This window comes from Aythya marila (genome assembly GCF_965140915.1).
Source record: "Aythya marila genome assembly, chromosome: 3".
In the NCBI taxonomy this organism is placed as follows: Eukaryota; Metazoa; Chordata; class Aves; order Anseriformes; family Anatidae; genus Aythya; species Aythya marila.
In genome coordinates, this window is record NC_139044.1 from 108,075,145 (window position 1) to 108,099,411 (window position 24,267).

Genomic DNA, 24,267 nt, shown 5'->3' on the forward strand with positions numbered 1-24,267 from the left:
ATAACAATCAGGGATCCAATATGCACATGGTTTTCATGGATTGCAGTAATGGTTGTAGGCTTCCTCTTATGGGTGTGGACTCAGGATCACTCCTGGTTCTCTCACTGCCTTCCTTCCCTCTGGGAATTGCAGCTAGTTGTTCTTCCACAGTCTTGCACAGTCATCTGCAGTCTTGCACATGAGGGCATATTGTCCTCAAAATAAATAAATATATAAATAAAACTGTATTTGCTGACACAGTCTGGCTTGCTTATCTTCAAGTCTTATAAGTCTTATTTATTTAATTTGAGATTGGATGCTCTTCCACAACTACAAATAAGCTACAAACTCTACTCATTAAAAAAAAAAAAAAAAAAAGAAAAAGAAAAAGAAAAAGAAAAGTTTCTATCCAGATTAAGGAAAAGCCTTAAAAAAGAGAGAACCATTACCTGGTGGCTAATGTGACTCCTGATAACAAATGTGGTGATCCTTCTCTTCCTTTATTGCAAGCTTGGGCATAAATCGAGGTGTCCAATGATACTTTTCAGAAGTGTTAAACACCTGCTGTGTCTGCTGAAGTCAGTGCGACCTGCAGCTGCTCCTGCCATGTTTTATATATGGGCAGCCAAATCTGTGCAAAGCAGGTCTGTAACAGCCACTTCCACAATGAGTGGGAGACACAGCACCTAGTTCTTGGGAAACCTCTGGTTAAATAGGAGATGAAGCAACTTTAAAAGCTTTGCAGATATAGATTTTTATTTTCCCTATGGTACAAATTGCAAGCTGAAATAATATCATCTAAGTGCTCCACAAGGCTATTTGTATGATCTGCAATACAAGGGACTTCTGTTCTATCTCTCAAGGAGGTTGACCGCTAAGGTATTAGTGTTACCAAAATATATTTATTCATGCTTACTCAGTTTTAGCTTGCATTCTACCCATTCAATATGATTTTTATTTATCATTTATCATTATCGTTTCCTCTACCAATCTCACAACTTGGTGAAAATCTACTCTAGATTTTTATAGAGAAAAATATAGATCTGTCCTTAAATAACTACATTAAAAATTCGTTACCTATCATAATTGTGCATGGCAGTGATTATTTGGACAACTTCTTTTAAATTAAAAGGTAAGGTAGACATGTAGAGAAGCACTAAAAAATCTTCTAATCTATACATTTTTTTAATAGAAAAAGGTTTGGTCCATACATGTTTCTCCTTCCTTCTGCAATGAATGCAGAAATCTGAGCAGGGGAACTTTCATTTTAAAGGAGATGAAGATTGAGATGTTAGCCTTTACATTGCAGAATAAATTACTGAAATGGAAATAAAAATTGTCAGTCAAACTGAAAATCTCTTATCATTTTTTCAAGTGTCAGTGAGTATTTCATTGATGTTGACCTCATATCTCACTACCCTTCAGTGTTTTGGCATTACTGACAAAAAGGGACTTCCCCAAGCCTGTGAGACAGACATAAAATAAAATAAAGACTGCAAACATATTTTTTGCATGTATTTAAATTCTAGGAATTTGCCACCTGAAATATTAGACTTTCTTAGACTTTTTTTAACAGGAAAGTATCAAATAGTCACAGGGTACAGAAGAATAAACCTGGTATTCAGCCCATAGCCATGCATTCCTCTGCATCATACTTTTTAAAGGCCTGTATAAAAGAACACTGGAACAGCTCTACCAATGCCAGTTTTTTTCCATTACATTTTTTTTTTTTTTACTGTTATCATCGTCTCATTACTTTGTGATATAATTATTTAATTTCCCAACTGATGATTCTCATGTTGAGGATAGAGGTATCCAAAATTAACTAATCCAAGAACAGCTAAATACCACAACACTCTGTTGACTTATTTAGGTTGTGGATCATTCAGGAATCATGAATAGAGACCTTACATAGCTTCTCAATTTGGCCAAAACCTAGGCACACTTCATGTGAGTACATTTCAGAAACCTGGGGGCTGTGGGTAGAAATGGGAGGTTATTTCTCAAAATCAGACCTCTGGCTGCATCTATGCCAGTAGAGCAAACAATGTTGCAACCTATTTTCTGGCTCTGAAAAGAAGCTTGCCAGACCGAGTACATTCATACAGGTAAACTCTCTTTGTTCACCCCTATATCCTTGGTGGCATCCCTTGAGCCAGAGTCAGGCAATGTCTAACACATGACTAGTTGGTTTCAAGCTGAAATGGTGCCTGGGAGCATTCTGGTAAGGATACAGGGAGCACAACTGCAAGGCAGTGTGAGCATTACTCCTGTTTATTCATTAACATAGAAAAGCCTGTAAATGTTCTTTTTCCATGTAGCAGTTCATAAGTTTAGAAGCTGAGCTGCAAGAACAGCATAAGCTTAGAAGATACAGAGATTTTTCATGCAATCAGATCAGATGTCTACATACTCTAATATCCTGTCTTAGTAGCTCTAAACAGTTATCCAGAAGATATAATAAAAAAGCAAAAAATAGATAACAGTATAATTTATATTACTTTCCCCTGGCTAATCTCATCCCAAATCCCTACATACAAAAATATAGAGATGAAATCTGACTGTGTGCAGTCACTTATAGCAACGGTATCTTGGACAAGCACAGTTTTTTAATTCTCTTTTTGGTATCTAAACAATATTTTCCATTGAAATGGAAAATATTGAAAGTACAAATTAACTGTCAGCATGAACTGGTTAAAGACAGCAAACAAGTGTTTTGTTGAAATTTCTGCTTCTAAATTTGACTGTGTTTAAGAGCTTAATATTTGATTCCAAAATAAAAACCATGAAGAAGAATGGTTCACATACATTTATATGCAGTTATACACAGACTATGAAGGCACTACGAAATACAAGTAATGAGAAGGTAAGAGAAAAATAAGTGGGTGAGAGATTTTAACTAGGACAAGAACGAGTCTCCTACATATGCTAAATTAGATTTTGTTTCTAACTTGTGACTTGGTGACCATCAAAATGATACTCAGTGAAGCTCATTCAGTTCACTGATGTTACAGAAAGTATCTGTTGCTCATCTTGTCTTAATTTTAATTTGTAACAGGAATTTGTGATTCTAAGGACTGTTTCAACTCATTTTCCTTAAAGAGAGAATAAATAAGAGATCAGAACACCACTGGCTAACAATAAAACCTAAAGCAATCCTGACTGTGGTAAGCTGTGCCCTAAGTTTCCGCATGGAGTACATTTCATCAGAGTCAAACCATCTCACACCAGGCTGAAATGCTGAAACCTTTCACTTTGTGGTTCCTTCTTACTCACCTCTGCATAAAATCAGTAAGTATCCTGCAAGCTGCTTCCCAGTGTTTTGATCCCAAACTCAACAAAAATACGTAAAAGCCTTCCAAGTTATTTCAGCGAGTATTGAATTGGCCCATAATTTAAATGAACTTTTTTTTTTTTTTTTTTTTTTTTCTCTTAGTGATTGCAGTGAGGATTTCACAATCACAAGGAAATGGTGTATTCCAGTTTTCTTTGGCTACGGGCCATCTGGAGGCATTTCTCCCCATTTTTCAGAGTGGATTATGGAGCACAGAGATCATTACACAGAAGCTCTAAAATAAATTCTACTCTACTTTTCTGTTTCCCTTAGGTTGGCACTCTCTCTCCCCTTCTTTTATATTTTAAAATATATATTATATTTTGCTTCCATTATGAGCCAATACAAAGACATGGCTGGCAGCTGAACTGCTCAGTGGCTGCAAAGCCCAATAGTTTTGGATAGTTTTCCCGGCTCTCCTAATGATTTGTTGTGTGTTTTTGGGCAGGATCCTCCTTGACTATACTTATCCATTTCCCCAGAGTAACAGAGATCATTAATCATCACTGTAAACTCTTCTGAGGCCTACAGATGAAAAGTGCTCATTATTAATGCTATTAATTTAGAGGGTAGTTTTTCATTTCATGTTGAAATTCTTAACATAGAACCTCACTGTTGCATTCAGTAAGGACTGGATATATTTTTTTAAGTATTATTATTTTATTATTATTATTATTTTTTTTTTTTTTTTGGCAGAAGTCCTAGAGGTAGGACAGGACTTATTTAAAAAATAGCTTCTAGTCTTCTCCTTCATGTCTAATCTGTATACTAGTTTGTATTAAATTTATATATAAAGCCTTGTCTGGGACCAAAGTTTGCATTTATTTTATTTCCTAGACATTTTTTTTTTCCAAAGAAATTTTTTCATCCTCATACAACTTTTTTTAAATAGGACTTTGACTTTGTTTACAATTATAAATTTCCTCTTTGCCTCTCAACCCACGATTTAAAATGACAAATAAATTTGCAAACTACAGGGAATGCCTTGCTTTTCTCCTTTAATCTTCTGAAAACCACATGATCCAGAGAGAAATGGCAATCTAATGAGAAGAGAAATCCACAGAGCCATAACATACCAAAATACAATACAACCATCTCTGACTTCCATGATTAAGACACTTATAATGAGAGACTACCTCAGCCGCAGTCTGCATGGATCAAATCATCACTGTTGTAGTGCCATTGCTTTCAGTTAGACAGAATACAGGGCTCGATGGTTGAAATTCAGGGGCTGTGTTAATGCTCGCTATCTTTAAATTCTCTATCTGCTAACTTTTGCAAAATTGTTCATTTTCTTTTTCCTTTCCCAACACTTATTCCCCCAGTGCAACGTTAAATGTTGATGCGCAGCCTTAATTGGTTTAGTCGCAAGAAGATAATCTTTTTTTCCTCCTTTCTCACTGTTGCCTGTTAGCTTAAAGGCTTTTTAGCTGAAGGTTGATAATTATCACTGAGAAGAAACTAGCACATCAGGAGTTCATTTTCCATCTTAGCACTTGTGGTGCTCCTTTGAACTCCCCTTGCCAAACCCACGCTCCCACTTTGTCACTTTCCTCCCTCCATCATAAAAAGGTCTCGGCAGCCGGCGGCTCCAGCTTTTGCTGGCGGGCAGCAGGAATTGCTTCTCCTGCGCGCTCCTCCAGGATGGACAAATTGCATGAGACGCTGATAAATATGGAAGATGCTTTGGGTTCAGAGCACTCTGTCTGCTTATCTTCCTGGGACTGGAAAAATGCCACCGGGGCTTTCGAGCTGCACCCTGTCTCCTCTCCACACAGCTTGTCCCCGACGCCGTCCTTTGAGTCCTACTCCTCATCCCCTTGCCCGGCGGCAGCAGAGACCCCCTATGGTGGTGGCAGCCTGGTGGGATATAGCCTGGTGGACTTCCCCCCTGCCTACCTACCCAGCCCCGGGCAGGCCCGGCTGCCCAAGGGCACCAAAGTGCGGATGTCAGCCCAGCGCCGAAGGAAGGCCAGCGAGAGGGAGAAGCTGCGGATGAGAACCCTGGCCGATGCGCTACACACTCTGCGTAACTACTTGCCCCCCGCCTACAGCCAGCGGGGCCAGCCCCTCACCAAAATACAGACCCTGAAGTACACCATCAAGTACATCAGCGAACTGACGGAGCTTCTCAACAGCGTCAAGCGGGCGTAGACCCCACCTGGAACACCTGCCCTTCTGCCCCCTGACTCTGCTGTAAAGAGCCTTTACAAAAAAAACAAACAAACCCAGCAAAATTTCTTCCTCACCGGAGCATTGTGACACTGGGTGCCAGAGGAGCAAGAGGGAGGGGGAGTGAGGGTCACTGGTATACATAGGACACGATGCTGGAAGGTGATGTAGGATTGCCTTAAAGCTGAGTTACAAGTCGCTGAGATGGAAGTCTTGCTTTTTTCTTTTATCATTTTTTATTTTTTAATAATAAGCTTCTGAGAAATTTTAAGCTTAGTTGGATATTAAAGTTGAAACAAAAATCTATCTGAGTTTCCTAGGATTTACATATCACTGTTCTTACTGATCTTCTGTTTAATGAGGACAATAGTAAATCCATAGGATTTAAAGTGATTTTTAAAAAAGTAAATTAAAAACAATATAAGGATAATAACTGTATTGGTTTGTAGGCACTTTAATGTTAGGACAAGGAAGAACATGTATAGCTAGTTCAAGTGTTGTCTATTTATCCACATTTCTGCTGTACCTAAAAATCGAGAAACAGAGTAATAGTAAGAAAATCTTTGCTCATAAACAAATAAATATCAATGTCATAGTCTGTATCTTGTGTTATATATCTGATAGATAGGTAAAATCTAGCCATGACTACTAAATACTGGAACTGAAATATAAGCTGTCATTTTGTATAGATAAATTACCGTCAAATTCTATCTTCTGTATTAATATATACAGAAACGTGTATTATTTCTGTATTTAATCTATAAAACTCTTCACTTCTATGTCTAATAAATTGCAGAAGACATTTTTACATCAACTTTCTAGAACAAATAAGGCTGAGTTCTTTTCCTCTTCTTCCTCCTCTCTGGCATGAGATAAATTGATTCGGATATCAGAAAGATGCAAAGTTTTATCCTCAAGGTATACTGAAATGTAGGACTCTGACAACCATAACATTTCCTTAATAAAAGCTGTCATGTCAGATATTTCCTACAACCAGTAACAGTCCTGTAAAACACACCCATTAAATTTTCAAAAAAAAAAATAAAAATATGATGACATAGTCCAAATCTTTAATTTCTTTGCCTTTTGTATGATGGAGATCACACAAGTCTCACCAGCAAAAACAAAGAGAAAAAGTTTGTTTTGTATATCTCATTGCAGATTGTTTATAAAGACTTGGCTACACTAAGACCAGCAATGCACAGAGAGGAGCAAAACCTGGGGGCAGACGATGCATTGCAGGGCTGAACAGTGCAGAGCTAATTAAGACAAATTAACCTTTTCTCCATGGGGAGATGTAAGACACTGAGAAAGCAGCAGGCAGGAGGTAACAGGTTTGTCTCACCAGGATGAATCAATCAACACATCTGTGTGGGGCAGATGGTCTAAGTTTGAGGATGCATCCTGTAGCAGAGCTCTGCAAAGCTAAAACTTTATGGCACCTTTCTCTTTTTTCTTTCTTCTTTCTGGTTGTTTGTAGTGAAATAAAATTGGTTTTGTACACTTTTTCTCCCTGGTTCAACCTAAGCTGACTCAGTGTTCTTCTCACATGATATTTGCATGTTGGAGCAAACAGTGTGAAATCCATCACTGTCTGAAAAAAGCAGCTAAGTTCAAATTTATGCAGGTAGCAGTGTCACTCAAAACATATTCACATTTAAGCATATCCCCTATGCTTCTTTTTTGTTTTAACCCACATTATATTTCTCACAATCTTTCAGGCTTCAGCATAGGCAAGATCAATGTGGATTTTTATTTATTTATTTATTGACTCGGTCCTCCTACTGTTTAAGGAAGTGAATTTGTATGTTGGCCACAGGATCTTTCACAGAGGCAGAACTGAGAGCTTGATGCTGAGTCCTTTCACAAAGACTCTCACTGTAGGTGACAGCAGTAAAGGGGGTACCTGCTCACTGGTGCTGGCAAGCCACAAGCAGATACACAGAGGATAGTCCTATCATTGTCATCTTGGTCATAGACCATCATCATTCAGAAGTATACTGGTTTGATAGACCAGTGTACTATACCAGATAAATTGTCTACATTGGGGAAGTCTTTTAATCTTGTTCCTTAAATCTTCCAAACCTGGAACTACAAGTAATAACTGTGTTTCTAGCTCTTCATAAAGTAAAGGAAAGGAAGTAACAGCATCCATTCCTATGGCTATTTTATCTGTAATATTGATGGTCATACAGCATTACTGCCTCAGTTTACTCAACTATAAAGGAAGACAGTGATAGTTAATGACTTCTGAAGGCTGCTGCTCATAAACAAAACTATGTAATTCTGTATGCAAAAAGACTGTCCCAGTAGAAAGGAGACAGCCTACAGATTTGAAGAATGGTTCAGGGCTGGCATTTCCTACCCACCCTCCCCGCCCTTGGCCACAGGAGAACCAAAGGCCCTGAAGATGTTAGGCCATATCTCTCTGGGTGTCCTGCAGAGTCCTTCTATATAGGGCATGCTATACTCATGGAGTTTGATCTGTTAATACTGACAGAGCCACCCCCCTATCATGGAAGCTCCAGTTGCACCTGTAAATAATGAGGAAAAAGTTACCAAAACGTAGGAGTAAGAGGTGTAGGTGGGTTCAGTTCATGGCTACAGGAGTGTAGTTATCATGTCAAAGGAGATGATTACAGTCTAAAGTAGCACCAGGAGTGTTTTAGGTTTGATATTAGGAAGAACTTCTTTACTAAAAGGGTTGTTAGGCATTGGGATGGGCTGCCCAGGGAAGTGGTGGAGTCACCATGCCTGGAGGTCTTTAAAAGACGTTTAGTTGCAGAGATTAGCGATATGGTTTAGTGGAGGACTTGTTAGTGTTAGGTCAGAGGTTGGACTTGATCTTGAGGTCTCTTCCAACCTAGACAATTCTGTGATTCTTCTCTGCTCTGAGACCCAAGCTGGAGTCTTTGGTCATAGGCCACCAACATACGAAGGACATGAAACCGTTAGAGACAGTCCAAAGAAGAACCATAACGATGGTCAGAGGGCTGGAGCGCCTCGCCTATGAGGACAGGCTGAGAGAACTAGGGTTGTTCAGTCTACAGCAGTAGGGTTAAAAGTAGATGGTCTTTAAGCTACCTTCCAACCCAACTCAGTCTCTGATTCTTTGACTCTAGAATTTGGATTTCCTAGCATGTGCCATGTTTGCTTTGCATAATACAGCTTCTCTCTAGCTCTCTCCTTTTGTAGTTCTTCCTCTTAGCATATAAGTTTCACTGAAGGTGAAGGGAGGGTTTGAGTTATTGTATTCATGACAGCAACAGGACTTGGACTATATTTTTTAACTTTATTTTTAAGAATATCAGAGTTAATGTCACCAACAGGAGCTGTATGAGAATTGGCTCTTGTTTTCTTGTACCTCAGAGACCAGCATCTATTCTAGTGCACATGGAGGTAGGTTTTGTTGAGTAGGGAGCCTATCTGCAAAAAGGAGAAAATCCAGTAATTAGGGTGCCAGCCCACCTACAGTTCCATTCTCCAGCTCAAGCATTCCCTTTGAGATCAGGAGAGCGGCAACATTACTGGCCACATGAACAGTGCTGAAGATGTCAAGGACGTCAAATTGCCTCTTGGTGGAAATAGTAAGTATTTCAGAGAATATTCCTCAGTGGTTAAAAGACACAGAGCCAGAGCTAGCCTTGAGACCCTCTGTGAGCTGCAGAAGGGGGGGAGCTCAGGGCCGCCTGCCCCCACACAGCACTTTGAAATTCTAAACTGAGGAGCACCACATAGGTGCCAAGAAGTTTTATGGTTACACATTTGGGCTGCACATAGGTGTGCTGGAGGGGAAGAAAGCCTTCTGCTAAAGGGCTTCAGATGGTTCTTCAGTGGAACTTATCTCTGCAAGGCAGAAAGTCATACACATCTATATCTATATAAAATTTATACATAGTGTAGGTTTATGAATACATTAATGTATGAGTACAGATACACCCCAGCTTCTGAAGAGCCAGGTTTCTGCATTTATGATAAGTTACAATAAAATTAAATCAGATAAAATTCATGGCTGTAATATATACAGAACTTAGTCATAGAGAAGTCACCCTGTTCCCAATAAAGCAGCTTTGCTGCCATAAGTTAGAAAAATTGAGTCCCTCCAAAAATGCTCCTTGGTTAAGCTTCTGCATTTCTGCTTCTTTACACAACACAAACCTAGGCTTGTTCTCTTATCACTACATTAAGCACTGTAAGGAGACTGATACAGCTTACTTATGCTTTGAAACATTTAAAGTAGGAACCTGCCTAAGATTTGTCAATGCACTTGGTGTACTGCTTCGGTGTTTCTGGATTTGCATGCCCAAATGGAAGTAGAATGTGTTAGGAAGTGACAATCTGAAGACTGACAAAAGAAAAACTATCAGGTAGAAAAAAAACACTTGAACCAAAGACTCACATCATTAGCTCACTCTTAGAACATAGTTTCTTGTTGGTATATGGTTATGACATTTAGTCTTCTAATGAAGACACTAAAATTTAAAATAAAAACCAAAAACAAGTGTACCAAAATGAATTAGGTCAAAGAACAAGTGTAGTTTTTCTTAATCTTTAGATATTTAATAGATAGTTGTTGCTGTTCTAAGAGACTAAAAGCAGCACACGGTTTTAAAAACACTAGCCAGGTCAAAGTTAGAGTACATTAAAAGAACCATTTCTATCAACAGCCAGATAGAGTGTGGCTAGTTATAACACTGACTTATCACCATTTTTTCCAAGTGGAAATATCTGTCTGCAGTAGAATTCCATTATTGTTTCTATTTTCTTAGAAAAAAACAAATCACACAAGACTTCTTTTCCCCTTAGATTTTTATCATTCACCTGTTGAAATTGTAGGAGACATTAAGCATAAACAAAGAAGATTGATCTCCTTTCAACTTGTGTTAACAGGGATATAAAAATAACATCCCAAATACCAGAGGGAAAAGCATGTGGTCATAAAATATCCACTTAAAAGGCAAAGAGGTGTTGATTCAACACTTAAAGAGGATTTTTTTTTTTTTAATATATAAAACCAGGAAGGTGCTTACTGAATTTTAGTATAAACAGTCCTCTAAGGTAGACAAAGTACTACTGTCACATTGTCTTTAAAATATTTGCTGATATTGAAATTGATTTTGTCTCACATACTGTTGTAAAATCTGACAAGGTTACATGAATCTTAGTTCAGCCATGGAAAGAAATTTAGAAAAAATTTTCCTTGAATTATCAGTGAAGAAAATAAAGGACTGTCTTATCTATTAAGAATTCTCATTTTGCAAACTGACAATGAACAATTTTTTTTTTTTTTTTTAAAGAAGACTAAAGAGTAGAGAAAAAGTTAAATAGGCATCATATAGCTTTATTTTTTTTACAGCTCTTAAATCACTGTCAATAGGGAGAATCTTGAGATGTCGACTAACCCGGGGGAGAACACATCTCTATAGATGAAAGATTTTAAATACTGCATTTATATTAAACAATTTCACGTTTGAGTCTTGGTTTGAAGAGAAGTATCAGACTCAGGAAACCACATCAAGGACAGAGTTCATGATAGACTGACCCTTCCTCATGCTTGGTTCTCACATCTGTTCCTGGATATTACATTTTTCCTCCCCACCCCTGTAAGAGGGGAGAAGGTGGCTCAGGCTACCCAAGGCAGCCCACACTGTGCTGGTAGATCACTGGCAGATGAAAGCTGCAGCTCCTCAGAGGAAGCACTGCAGACCAGGCTTATTTATTGGGAGACAATCAGCATGATATAAGATGTACAGGGAAGTTGCCATACCACTTAAAGTGACTATACTTGTATTCTGTTAGGTGCAAAGCCCTAGTAGCACATTACAGATGTGCCCTGTGAATTCTCAATAGCTCATGCCTACAGACTGAGGAATAGCTGGTGCCTAAGCCATTCAGTTAATATAGGGAAAAACAGTAAGCACGAAAATCACTGTCAAGTCTCATCAGGCTTACAAGTTTTGCCTTTTCCTTTCATTTCCTTGCTGACACTTTATTTGCTGACTCATTCCTCAATATCATAGCTCCATAACTTTAGTCTTCACCAACCAGAGAAGAAAGAAGACTAATTTAGCATTATAGCCTCTTCTACTGGAGGACAGTCCTGAGGCACAGCTAGGGACTTTTTGTCACTCATCATGAAGCCCTTTTTTTTTCCCCCCCCCAGAAACATTAACGACAGATACACCTAGCAGACAACTGGAAGATGGACAAGACTTTGAAACATGATCTTGAAATTATAGAATGATCAGTTTAATGGAATCTCTGTACAGGTATAACAGCAGAGCTACAAATATTTGTGTTTTTCTTCACAAAGTACAAATAGATTCATGGGATAGTTTCTTGCTCAAGGTACCTTTCACAGCAATCCCTTGTAGTAGAATTTCATTTAATATAAAGTTAAAAAGCAAACAGCCCTGTACACCACCCATTATTGTGTCTTTGGCTCTAAGCAATAATGATTCATGCTAAGCAGTCTTTCCTTAGAACAGGAAAATACAGTACTGGATCTAAACTCTTCTTATATCACTACTCAGATGCAAAGAAGTCAAGAAATCTTCTACCCATTTAAAAAAAAAAAAAAAGACAGGATTATCTGACAGGAGTGCCTACTTAGCATACCTTATAACAAGGAAAAATCCTAAACACTTTATAGATGAAGTCCATGTATTATCATTACTACTGTAAGTCTCCACTAAAAGCTTTTTTCCTTTAGGGTGACAGATTACTCTGCTAAGCAGAGTTACTGATGCTACTTGTGACTGATTTACCCCACAACCAAGGGAGGCAACTTGACATTGCAGAGCCACAACCCTCCAGTGAAATCCATCCACAGCTTACAGGTTTTCTGACAGTTGCCACTACAAAATAATATATTTATTCCCAGTTACTTCAAAAAAAAATTACTGATATTAAGGTCCCTGCAACACTTTATTCACCTTAAAACTTTTTTAAAAAAGCATATAATAACAAATGATTTGCAGTTGACATTACATCTGCTGCTACCTTTCCCTTTCTACACCAAAACAAATGCTTCCAATTGCAAAGTGGCTAGACAAACTTCAGACATGTTAGCTGAGAAGACTAGGTCAGATGCCAGTCACACAGAGATCAAGACTACTAGACTCTAGAGGAGTAGAAGAGAGCAACACACTACAGTTGATTAAGAGACAAAGATACAGCTATACATGGTTAGTTGACAGTTTCATCAGTAGACAGTGTATTTTGCAGTGTCCTTGAAAGTCGGGGCAGACTGAATTTGCATAGGCTATTTAACTGAAAATTCATAAAACTATACAGTTCTGTTTAGTCTTTTAGCCTCTGTCAAAAGTCAGTGTATTCACCTACAGAGAGGAGAGAAAAAGGCTTCTGTGAATGATGTTAAATGAGCAGTACATTCAGCATATCAGTAATGTGATCTAAAAGCGATACCTACCTCTGCCAGTCATGTTTTCCTTCCTAATAAGCACTGCCCCAGATGATGCTTGCCCATGCGGTTGTGGTTCTGTACTGCGGTCTAATGAAACATTTCAGCTTTTAATATTCTGTACAGCACACACTAGGACTAGGAGTCTGCCATCTGACAAAGCTCCTGAGAGCATATGCTGTGCTGCTGAGCAAGCTTCAGGAATGACTTGAGAAATGCTTTTCTTACCAAGTCTATGTTTCCCAGGATTGCATCTCCTCTGACAAAGGAAGTTGGAAGGCTGTGCCATAGTGCTGCAGATCACCACGCTGCAGTGGAAATACAGCTACAAGGTAAAAATATTTGTAGTGTGTACAGGGAGTCTTATTTGGCAAGTATTGGATACATGTACTGATTCCAAATGAGATGAAATGAATGATGAGTCACTAGTCTCTATTTATTACTCCTATAGTGTTAAGTCTTAAAGGAGGTGGCTAATAGCATCCAGCAGCACCTGGCCAGCTGAGATCTTCTACAGTATTTGCTGCATGCACTACTCCAGGCTCATGCATTGAGATCACTGCACAGCAAGCCAGAGATATCTCACCTGCTTTTGTAATGGAGTAGTGCCTTCTATAAAGGTGAACATTGTCACTTCAAATCTCTTCAGGTGCTGAGGAAATTTTACTCTGGTGCTGTAATTAACTTTGTGGAAGACTGTTCTGTGAGAGTCTTTGCTGTTTCCACACCTTTTTGGGAAAATGAAAAGAAAGTGTATTTAATCTAAAGCTTTATCACTTTGACAAGGTCCTTCTGGAAGCAAGGAGGTGAAATGAGGAAATTTCCTTTTTTCCTCAAGCCATGGTGGTAGATGATAGAGCCTCTCCCAGTCACAGTCCCTGTCTTTTGCCATGGTATTTAGTTGTAGTAATAGTTACTTTTTATTCTCTTATAAATATTAGCTAGAAGCTAGTATTTCTGCCAACCCCTGGTGACCTTCTAACACCAGAAGGCATAGCTAATGTGCAGGCACCCTCGTGCCCTTCACAGATTAATAACAAATACAGATTTAGGACCAAAAATCCTTCCCAAGTGACTTCTGTTCTTACTCTTTCCTTCCAACTAACGTTAGAGGCTTTGTGCTCAGCAGTTACCAGACACACGAGAAAAGCTCTCCTTACCCATTTATGAGGATTGGCCACTGTGGAAGACTGTCCTGACTTTTTGAGTTTGTAGCCCAGCAGTCTTCCAGGTTTAGTTCCAGTCTTGGATCTGCAGGCTGCAGCAGTTCTACTTCAAAATATAGTGTTTCCTTCAGGTATTTTACCACAGGATATTCCAATTCTTGATAGAGGTCAGAATAAGACTCATCTAGAAGAGAACATTGATGGCAAAGTTTCCTTTTTACAGAGTAGGTATTCACCAGCTTTGAGTCACTCTGCTTTCCACCCCTATTTGCTCTATCACAGTGGCACAAAAAAAAAAAATAGAGATGTCAACAAATAGGGCTATGATGGTAGAAAAATAAGAACTAGTAAGGAAAGCAAAGACTTGAACTGTATTTTTTGGCTCTGAATATCTAGAGGAGAGAAACTTCCTTCTGTAAAATCTTTTAAGTCAGACTCATTCAAAACTGCTTTTAAAAAGGTAACAAAGCAAAAGCATCAGGTCCACTCCAATCAGGGTGATGTTTTTGTTTAGACTTCAGTTAGAACTTTTTGCCAGCAGTGTTACCATTTTACAGCAGTAATGCATGTAGCTTCCTTCTGGCAGAAGTTATGGTTATTGTGGTTTGTGGTAATTTCTCCACTCACCTCACTTCAAGTACTGCCATCACATCCACTACACAGAAGTTGATGTGCTCATACCAAGCAGAAAAACCATGAGACTTGGTTGCACTTGGAATGATCCACTGTAGATACTCAATCATTTGTGTTGCATTCTGGAGGTACAACCTCTCTCAGAGGCCTTGAAGATATTTTTCAGTACACACTGGTGATATTCAAAAGTTGCCTGGACATAGTCCTGGGCAACTTGCTCTAGGTCACCCTGTTTGTGCAGGGTAGTTGGACAAAATAACCTCCAGAGGTCCTTTTCAACACCATCTATTCCAAAAATTCTGATCATGAAGTTACCTTTAAAAAGCTTCAATGAGAGGTCAAGAGAGCCAAACCCTGGCTTAATACTGGATGACGGGTTCTTCTTAGTTTCATAACGGACATCAACAGTCTGCTTGATTGTGTATAAGCATACAAACTTTAATCTGAGGGAAGAGGCTTAACATTAGATTTTAGAAAACAATTTGGACAGCCTCCCTCTAGGAAATGTCACTTACTTGTATACTGGTGAATCATTTCCAGGCCTGAAGTAGATAACCTCATTCTCATATGTTATTGATGTGCTATTAAACTGAAGGATACATATTGTTACAAACAGGACAGTTACTTTAGAAGTGACTTTGTTTTTTAAAAAACATCCACATCCCTCCATTTGACTGGCAGATGGCTCTGAGTAGAGTACACTTGGAAGTGGTGAGAAGTTACTGTCCTGCACCTACTGAACCAAAGCAAGCTACAGCTAACAGAGTCATTATCAAGAAGTAACTTATCAAGTAACAATATCTTGAATGACATAGCACCACAGAAAGACGTGCACTGGACCACAAAAAAAAGGAGTTCTGTTGATTATGTTATCAGAATCATTGCCTAGCATTCAGAGAAGTAAGCTGCTTTTGGTGTGACTAGAATTTGAAAGTGATTTGATCTATTATTTCCCCCCCCCCCCTCCTCTCTCAAGCCTCTCTATTTAAACAGTATGTGGCAGGAAGAAGAATCTCACTCTAATGCTGGTTTAAGTATTCGTTAGTAATACAGAACCAGCTTCTATAATACATCAGTATGTACTGGCAACAACAACAACAAAAAAATCACATTCCAGACTTACTAAACAATTCATAAAGTGTCAGACTACATGCTGGTTTCAGAAAACAAGCACATCTGGTTCTGAAAATTTCTTTCACCAACTAGGAAGGTGAAGTTTCAAAATTCAGCCCAACAGAATTTGGTATCCTCGGAAAAGGACCTTAGGTCTGCCTCATATTGAAAGTGACTACTTTTGAGTTGTGACCTTTTGCAGCTTCTACTCAGCTCTGAGCTTCTGGCAGTTCTAGTACTAAACCTATCTCAATAAAGAGTAAACTTCATATCACTAAGCACTCACTTTTCTTCTTGTTCCACATGTATTCACATTGAATTTGAAAGTTGCAGTCTTCTCTGTTACTAGGCTTGGCTTGCAGTTTCTGTCACTTAACACAAGGAGGCTGGTATCCAGGTCTGCAAGTCTTACCAGTTTCACTGCAGTAATAACCACAGTGCCATTGGGAAGACACTCTGAAAGAGGGAAAAAAACAAAAACATTTTTCAGTACAAATCAGTTCTTCAGACTCCAGTTGTTCTGTTCTGTAGCTTAGTACAACTAAGAGGTTCTGTATGGGTTTACTAACAAGACTTTTAGCAGCTCACGAGGATGAAGATCTTAAAAAGACTTCAATACTTCCTTGATTTTCTCAAAGTTAACACCAATAGAGTGTGCACTAGACAACTAACAATTTAACTCACCTTTCTCTTCCTAGAATGTCTCACTCTCTCCCAAAGATTTTTCTACGTCTATTTTTCTTTTGTCTATGACAAAGTGACGTGCTTGGTGGATGAGGGAAAGGCTGTGGATGTGGTCTACCTTGAATTCAGCAAGGCTTTTGACACCATTTCCCACAACATTCTCCTCAAGAAACTGGCTGCTTGTGGCTTAGACTGGTGTACACTTTGTTGGGTTAGAAACTGGCTGGATAGCTGAGCCCAAAGAGTTGTGGTGAAAGGAGTCAAATCCAGTTGGAGGGCAGTCACTAGTGGCGTCCCCCAGGGCTTGGTACTAGGGCCAGTCCTCTTTAATATCTTTATTGATGATCTGGATGAGGGGATCGAGCGCACCCTCAGTAAGTTTGCAGATGACACCAAGCTAGGTGCGTGTGTTGATCTGCTTGAGGGTAGGAAAGCTCTGCAGGAGGATCTGGATAGGCTGCACCGATGGGCTGAGGTCAACTGCATGAAGTTAAACATGGCCAAGTGCTGGGTCCTGCAACTGGGGCGCAATAACCCCAAGCAGAGCTACAGGCTGGGAGAGGAGTGGTTGGAAAGCTGCCAGGCAGAGAAGGACCTGGGAGTATTGGTTGATAGTCGGCTGAATATGAGCCAGAAGTGAGCAGTGTGCTCAGATGGCCAAGAAGGCCAACGGCATCCTGGCTTGTGTAAGAAGCAGCGTGGCCATCAGGGCTAGGGAAGTGGTCGTCCCCCTGTACTCAGCTCTGGTGAGGCCGCACCTTGAGTACTGTGTTCAGTTTTGGGCCCCTCGCTACAAGAAGGACATCGAGGTGCTCGAGTGAGTCCAGAGAAGGGCAACGAAGCTGATGAGGGGTCTGGAGAACAAGTCTTCGGAGGAGCAGCTGAGGGAGCTGGGCTTGTTCAGCCTGGAGAAGAGGAGGCTCGGGGCAACCTTATTGCTCTCTACAGGTACCTTAAAGGAGGCTGATGAGCGAGGTGGGAGTTGGTCTGTTCTCCCACATGCCTAGGACGAGGCGGAAGGGGCTGAAGTTGCGCCAGGGGTGTTTTAGGTTGGATATTAGGAAGACCTTTACCAAAAGGGTTGTTAGGCATTGAAATGGGCTGCCCAGGGAAGTGGTGGAGTCACCATCCCTGGAGGTCTTTAAAAGACATTTAGATGTAGAGCTTAGTGATATATCTCCTACAGACCTTAAGTTGAGTTGTCTTGTAGCATATTACCTGGCAGAAAAATTGACAGGCACATATGGTATCACATCAGTGTAAGATCTAGAAACATTTCAGATAGTGTGGGCTTATGTGACTTACACAACCCAAAGAGCATTAAAAGCTAAACATATCAGTGGCAGTATACTTACGTATTAGCTCTGAGGGGGAAAATCTGCAGGAAACTGAGAAGTCCTTATTAGCCAAGGTGACTCCATCTTTTAAGGTTAAATGGAGTGAAGCCAATACTCCAGAGGTATGAATTTCCTAGAGAGGATTATCACAGGTTAAATGAAGATCCACTACTCTTCTAGAAAAACTAAAGAACTAGGAGGAGGTTATCACAAGCCAGAGGTAATTGTCTTTGACCAAAACTAAACCCACAAGAGATTTTTCCTCTTAACCTAGAAGCAGATGCAGAACTTCTTCAGTAGATTCACAATACAACAAGTGTGATTGCCTGTGCAATTACCATTAATTGGTTCTTCAGCCCTTTAGTACTGCCAACATTAGCCAAGGGAAATAAATGTTCTTCCAAGGAAAAAAAGTCCTTCTTTAAGCCTTTTAAGTCTATCCAAATGGAAACTATTTTGAAAGCTTCATTTTATCTACAAGGGTGTAGTATATCATGTTCATCTCATAGCTAGCACATCTTTTAGTTGATACAGACTGGTATCCTTACCTCATAGTCCAGGAGGGAAGAAAGGAAAGGGACAGAGATGGCCAAGTGAGTACCATTATCACTCAGACTGTAGTTGTACTTCTGTGCAGCCCCTGGTGTCAGGTGTCGGCCTGAGATGAAGGGCATCCAGTTCTGGTCCACATTCCCATGAATGATGTGGAGATGGAGGCTGTTCTCATCACAAAACCCCCTTGCACTGGGCAGTACTGTAATACAGCTAAGGGTCAGCCAACATGCTAGGTGTCATCAGAGTTTAATAGCACTATTTGGTACTGACAGCATCACTAGCTGAACTTCACCCAGTTAGCAGCTGAGTTCACAGTCAGGTAAATTGCAGCCAGATAAATACAGTTTTGCATAGATTTCTCTAGCTTACCAGCATCTTTAATAGCAGATAGTGTAACAATGGGGACAGAGAAGGTCTCACTTGTTGGATGAACGATGAACTCCAGTGTGACATTCAGTGTGTATGTTCTTATGTCATCTCTCAAATACTGAAATAAAACATTTTTAGAAATAAAAAAAATACTGAGTGATATCATTTCTACACCATGGTATGCTGCTCTTTCTTAGTACACACCTCTTTCTTAATGCTTTGGGCATCAAATGACACATGTATTACATAGGCTTTGCTTTGATTAGCATATTTAATCTCATATGTTCGATACCCATGCTGAACAGCCTCAGGTACTGTGACAGTTGCCCCCTCAATGGTCAAGTTCACAAGCTCCACATCCAAGAGGAACATTCCCACTGTCACATTCATTATCCTTGCACTCAGATTAGAATCTGAAAAGGAACATACTAGCATCAATATCCTGTCAGTACCAAAACCTTCAGTAAACTCAATGTTAGGATACTTACTGTTGGTTACAGTGAGTTCTACTAGTTCAAATGGTGTTTCTATTTCCTTGATGATGGTATGTTTGGTTAGTCCCCATTTGTTATCCTCCCACTGGTGTTCCAAGAACAGGTTGATGCAGTATCTTGCCCCATGCTGTCCACTGTTCACAGAAGTCTGGAATTTTATAACCAGCATCCTTTAACATAACATGACATATATGAAGTACAAACTGTATCACAGCATTACAGGGTCAGATAGAGCTACAGTTCCAAACAATTGTCCTCCTCATCTCTGTGGCTCTGCTTTTATGCTGGGAAGGAAGTCTGAAAAACCAGCACCTGTGAGGAATCATGCACTCGTGTCATACTTACTGTATCACTATAATAGGCTGTATTTTTTTTTTTTTTTTAAGAGTTTATATTATCTCAGGATACTCAGGAGACTACCTTTTGAAGGTTGTTCCCCACCTCCTAGTTTCAAAACAGGGAATTTTTTATCAGTGAAATAACTCCTCTTGCATTCTCCTTTTGAAGTTCAGCTATGATGTTTGCCTAGGACTGAGTTCATTCCAAGGGACTCGATTTAGAGGTATAGTCTCAAAGCATCCTGATATGTGGTCTTGAGGACAAATGGCATATGTTCTCGATCTTAAACATTTTGTGGAAAATATGACAATCTATGCATGTTTTATAGACCGGCTAGGACTGTCTTCAAGGAAGATGACATCAGGATTGAAAGGTAAACAAATCTGTGTTAATCTGAGGAAAGATAGAAATCATAGTTCTTTATAGGATTCTTTCCATCTCCATTTATCAGAAAAAAGTTTTCACAAAGTGATGTTTAAAAGAACCCTTTGGTCAGGGTTTTGGGGATGTTTGATATATGTTTTCTTTCCCTTCTCCCTCCCTTTCCCTCCTCTCCTCCTCCCCAACCTTTTCCCCTCCTTTGTAATGACCAGAATGAAAAATTATTCCTCCCCAGAAAAACAACACACACCACCACCACACAGTTACAACAGAAAATAATTTACCTGCCATCCAATATAACCAACTAACCTTGTAATAGCCACCTTCTGCACCTATTGGTACCTTCATTGTAATCACATCAAAATCATTAGATAACACGTATTTCCTGGAAGCCATTTCTTCAACAGAGAGTTTGTGTAGATTCACACCAGCTTCAACAAGAACATCCTTAAAGCTAGTTGCTCCAGTACAGAGTGCTTGAATATATTTTGGAACTGTCCAGATGATCGTTTTGTTAGCGTAATCCACACCATCTTAGGGACCAGAAAGGAAAACTGTCAGCTCATTACAGTAGTTACCAGACATTCCCTACATTTAAACATTGGGGTGAGGTACCATATTCCTTACCTACAGGACACGCCACAGCAGTATCCACCATCAGGATCATCCACTGCTGTTTGTAAAATGTACTTGATCTCACTGCAGAAAAAGTAATTCCCTGAGCCTGCAGGAACAGATCTGTTTAGACCTATATAATCTGACAACTTGTTGGGTTAGACTGAGTGTACCAACCTTTACCAGCTGAGTTTGTGCAGCATTATACGGTACTCGCAGCAGAATCCTGGTGTCTGTGGTGTTGAGTCCATAGCCAGCACTCCAGGCATCACTCACAAGCAGAGCCCTTTTCTCTTCTGGTTGATGAAACACTATTTGCCATATTGAGGCTTCTCCTGACTTAGCCTGCCCATAGAAATTCATTAACAGTTTAAACAAGCTGTTCAAAGTGACTTACTATATTGGATGATTTATGTATTGAACTACACAGAAATTTTGTTTATTTATTGCAAATACTACTGTGATACTTCTCAAGCTTTGCCCTGCTCAGCCTATCACACAGAGGAAGCTTTCCATATTGAAAGCAAACAGATATTGAACTGAAAAAAAAAAAAAAAGATACACCTCTTCCTGTATGGAGATAAGTTATGGGGAAAGAGATTAACTGCAATGCTACACTAAAAATATAGGGTCCAAGAAAAAAAAAAAAAAGGCATTCTGGAGTTCATTCTTAGGCCATGGGTTCTTAGAATTTTTGTTGCGTACCCTTTTGCCTGGGGAAGGCCTGAGTTTTAGGTTGTCTGAGAAATACATCCCTACTTCTTCCTTGGAGATAAGGCTTACAGGTTGCCTGTATTTCGAATACATATTAAAATCTCTATAACTTTGTAAAGAAGTTCTGCTCTTCCTACTTAAATGTAGTTTTTGAAAAGACAATTTATACTGTGTGGACATAGGATGGTTGTGTTGGAAGTAGTACTCGTTCTTATTAGGAAGAAAAACTGTAATTTTACCTCTGGAAAGGCAAGACTCCAGTCTTCAGACTCTTCTTCAATTAAGTCCTTTACAGTCTGTGGAACATCCCTTCTGACAGAAACCTGAAGAAAAAAAGTCACTCTTCTTCTTAGCGTCACCATCAACCCCCTTGTCTTGAACATCTCACTTTTTTTTTTTTTTTTAAAGTACTTTCAGGACAGTAGGAGATTAAGAATAGAGACCAGCATTTCCCTAAGGGAAATCTTTCATTTCTCTCTTCAAGTCAAGAACTCATGATATTTTATTCCATAATAGTGTATTATCCATAGTCGACTTCATTTCAGCTTTTTTTTTTTTTTTAAGCATTCTCTAGTTTCAGCATTTTCACTTCCAGTTAGCGTCAGGGCTTCATTCTTACAAACATGTCTGCTTCAAAGAGGAATTGTTCTTTTTCTCTCTACAGTTCTTCCCAGAAAGTTCAGTAGGTGTGCTTTCTGAAGGAAGGTTTCTTTGTTATCTCAACATTTGTTGAGATGCCATTCAACCTTAACCTTTTGAAAATTATTTCACAACTTTACTGGCTATTAACACTATTCAGATATCTATAAAAAAATAAATATATCACTAAGCTCAAGATGCTGCTGTAGCTTCACCAATAAGTCTTTCATAGTGTGATATTCAAAGTCTGTTCCAATTCCCATTCCTAGCATTTAATCTGATTACAAAGATGAAGTCTTCCAGTGCTTACCTCCATGTAGTTAGTTTCACATAGTAACTCTCTCAGACTCCATGGGCCATAACGACAACTTGCACTTTTTAGGTGAATTGAAGCATTTTTCATATCAGGGGTATGAGATGCTTTGACTTGTATAGTTACTGTGAATGTGTCTTTCTGCACGGACATGGGAAACATTCATTAGACACATTTTTCCTAGTAGGACATCAGCTATCCTTGTGACCTAACTTAAGAAATCCACCCATGAGACTTTGCACAGAAAAGCACCTCCATACTGTTATTGTTTTTTCCTTGGTTAACTAGCCTGTAAGAATCTATCTACATAACACAAAAATGTTTCATATTCTTATCCAGTAGAAGGCACTTGCATTTCTAGGACACATATGTAATATGCTTCTTCATATGCTCATCTGTCCTATTCTGTAGGGCATTGAAGTGTCAATACCATGGTGTATTCTCAGATATCCGGAAACATTTGAAGAGAACTAAACATTCTGCTAGTAGATGTTCAAGATATTATGACCCCTCAGTTAATACCTGTCAATAATTTTTTTAATCTTTTGTGTAAAGGTCATACACAGCATCAGTACTGAAAAAAAACCAAAAAACAACTATATTAATTAGACTTACCTCCAAGTAAGAATGGCAGCTTAGTGCAGAAGCACGAAACTCAATGTTATTCCAGCTGCTGTAAGTTACTGTATAGCCACACTGTGATGCCAGGGCCTCATCTAGCTCCCAGGCTATGCCAGATTGATCTATAGGAAATTAGTTAAGATTAGTATTAATAAGTACGACTCCTGCTCTGCAAACTCCCCCAGCAGTCTTCCCTTGTCCCTAGAGTTCAGCTGGCCCAGGTTCTTTTATGGCCCAGCAGTATACCTTGAGGTCAAACTTAAGATAAAATTGCAAAGAGATAAAGCTATGTATCAAAATAAATAGAAAGATAAAGGTAAAGCTACAAACAGACTGTGACAGGAAACATAGCAACTGAAAGGCTAAGATGATAAATGACCAATATGGGAAGATGTGAAATCCTGAAGGATTGGGGAGGAAGCCCCAGTAAGTACAGACCAGACACAGATCAGTGTCAAAGCTGTCATGGGTGATTAATGATAACAACTCACAACACAGGGGCTTTAGTTCTGGGACTGGCATAAACTCACGTTTCTCTCTAATGCCTGGCTGGCCAATGGAGACCCTTTAGGAGTCTTATCAGGATGATAAGCACACTAAAGCTTAGCTTGAATTTAAACTACAAAATTATCATTGATTTTAAGCCCAAAATAATTGCTTTACATTTTCAAGCCATACATATCTCAATTGCAGAGTCTACTGATGTATGGGTAAAGGTTCTCAAACAGAAACATATTAAGAGGGGTAAGACAAGTTTAAAGTTCTAGGAAGATGGGTGCAGTACAGCAGATCATATCTAGTCAGACAACCAACATGAAGAGCTAGTTCAAAACTGAGTTTGCATTTTTATAGCTTTATATCTGATTATGTTTATTGAGCAAAGTTAACTCATTTCACCCTTCAAGGGCACTCTGTGGTGTTTTTTCCACAGAAACACACCACTCATTGATTCTGTAGTCAGAGGCCCCAGATAATTTAATAATCCACTAGGCCCCTTAGTTATAAGCAAAGAAGTGGGGAATCATCTATGCAAAACCAGTAGTGTAGAGTCAGCTTCAGCTTTTGTGCTTTCCAAATAGTATGTGTGGTTACTCGGGCATATTTTTACCAGGAGGGAAATCCACCAACATGTCTAACAACTACCATATCTTCCTACATTGTGCATTTTAGTTTGAGTGCAAAGACAGCCATGATTAGACTTGATAAAGCTAAGTTATAACTTAATAAAACTAAAGAATAGGTTAAACAGAAATAAAGACATTTTTAAAGATAATAATAACAATGAGGTGTAACATACTTCCAATAGCTCTATACATTTCATGAGATCCAGGGAATTCTAGTATAGAAAGACCTCAAAAGATTTTCAAGACATCACCTTGTGCAATT

The 24,267-nt window shown here is 39.2% G+C and overlaps 2 protein-coding genes across 2 annotated transcripts in view; one reads left to right on the top strand and one right to left on the bottom strand.

Moving 5' to 3' along the window:
* Positions 1–4,957: 4,957 nt before the first annotated feature.
* Positions 4,958–5,467, top strand: MSGN1 (mesogenin 1; the record flags this gene model as incomplete). Its single annotated transcript, XM_082758362.1, has 1 exon — positions 4,958–5,467. One exon carries the CDS (start codon positions 4,958–4,960, stop codon positions 5,465–5,467), a length of 510 nt encoding a protein of 169 aa, XP_082614488.1.
* Positions 5,468–9,937: 4,470 nt separating this feature from the next.
* The window catches only part of LOC309876196 (uncharacterized protein), a gene marked incomplete at both ends in the record, with an annotated part of 31,134 nt that continues 16,804 nt past the window's right edge, over positions 9,938–24,267 (bottom strand). Inside the window, 18 exons of the mRNA XM_082756196.1 lie at positions 9,938–9,957; positions 13,137–13,233; positions 13,495–13,636; positions 14,069–14,258; positions 15,023–15,150; positions 15,223–15,296; positions 16,107–16,276; positions 17,860–17,974; positions 18,390–18,595; positions 18,766–18,883; positions 18,970–19,178; positions 19,254–19,407; positions 20,289–20,512; positions 20,607–20,703; positions 20,772–20,939; positions 21,548–21,631; positions 22,258–22,401; positions 22,876–23,003. Coding sequence (XP_082612322.1) covers positions 9,938–9,957; positions 13,137–13,233; positions 13,495–13,636; positions 14,069–14,258; positions 15,023–15,150; positions 15,223–15,296; positions 16,107–16,276; positions 17,860–17,974; positions 18,390–18,595; positions 18,766–18,883; positions 18,970–19,178; positions 19,254–19,407; positions 20,289–20,512; positions 20,607–20,703; positions 20,772–20,939; positions 21,548–21,631; positions 22,258–22,401; positions 22,876–23,003 — 2,468 coding nt within the window. The remainder of the gene's footprint in view (positions 9,958–13,136; positions 13,234–13,494; positions 13,637–14,068; positions 14,259–15,022; positions 15,151–15,222; positions 15,297–16,106; positions 16,277–17,859; positions 17,975–18,389; positions 18,596–18,765; positions 18,884–18,969; positions 19,179–19,253; positions 19,408–20,288; positions 20,513–20,606; positions 20,704–20,771; positions 20,940–21,547; positions 21,632–22,257; positions 22,402–22,875; positions 23,004–24,267) is intronic.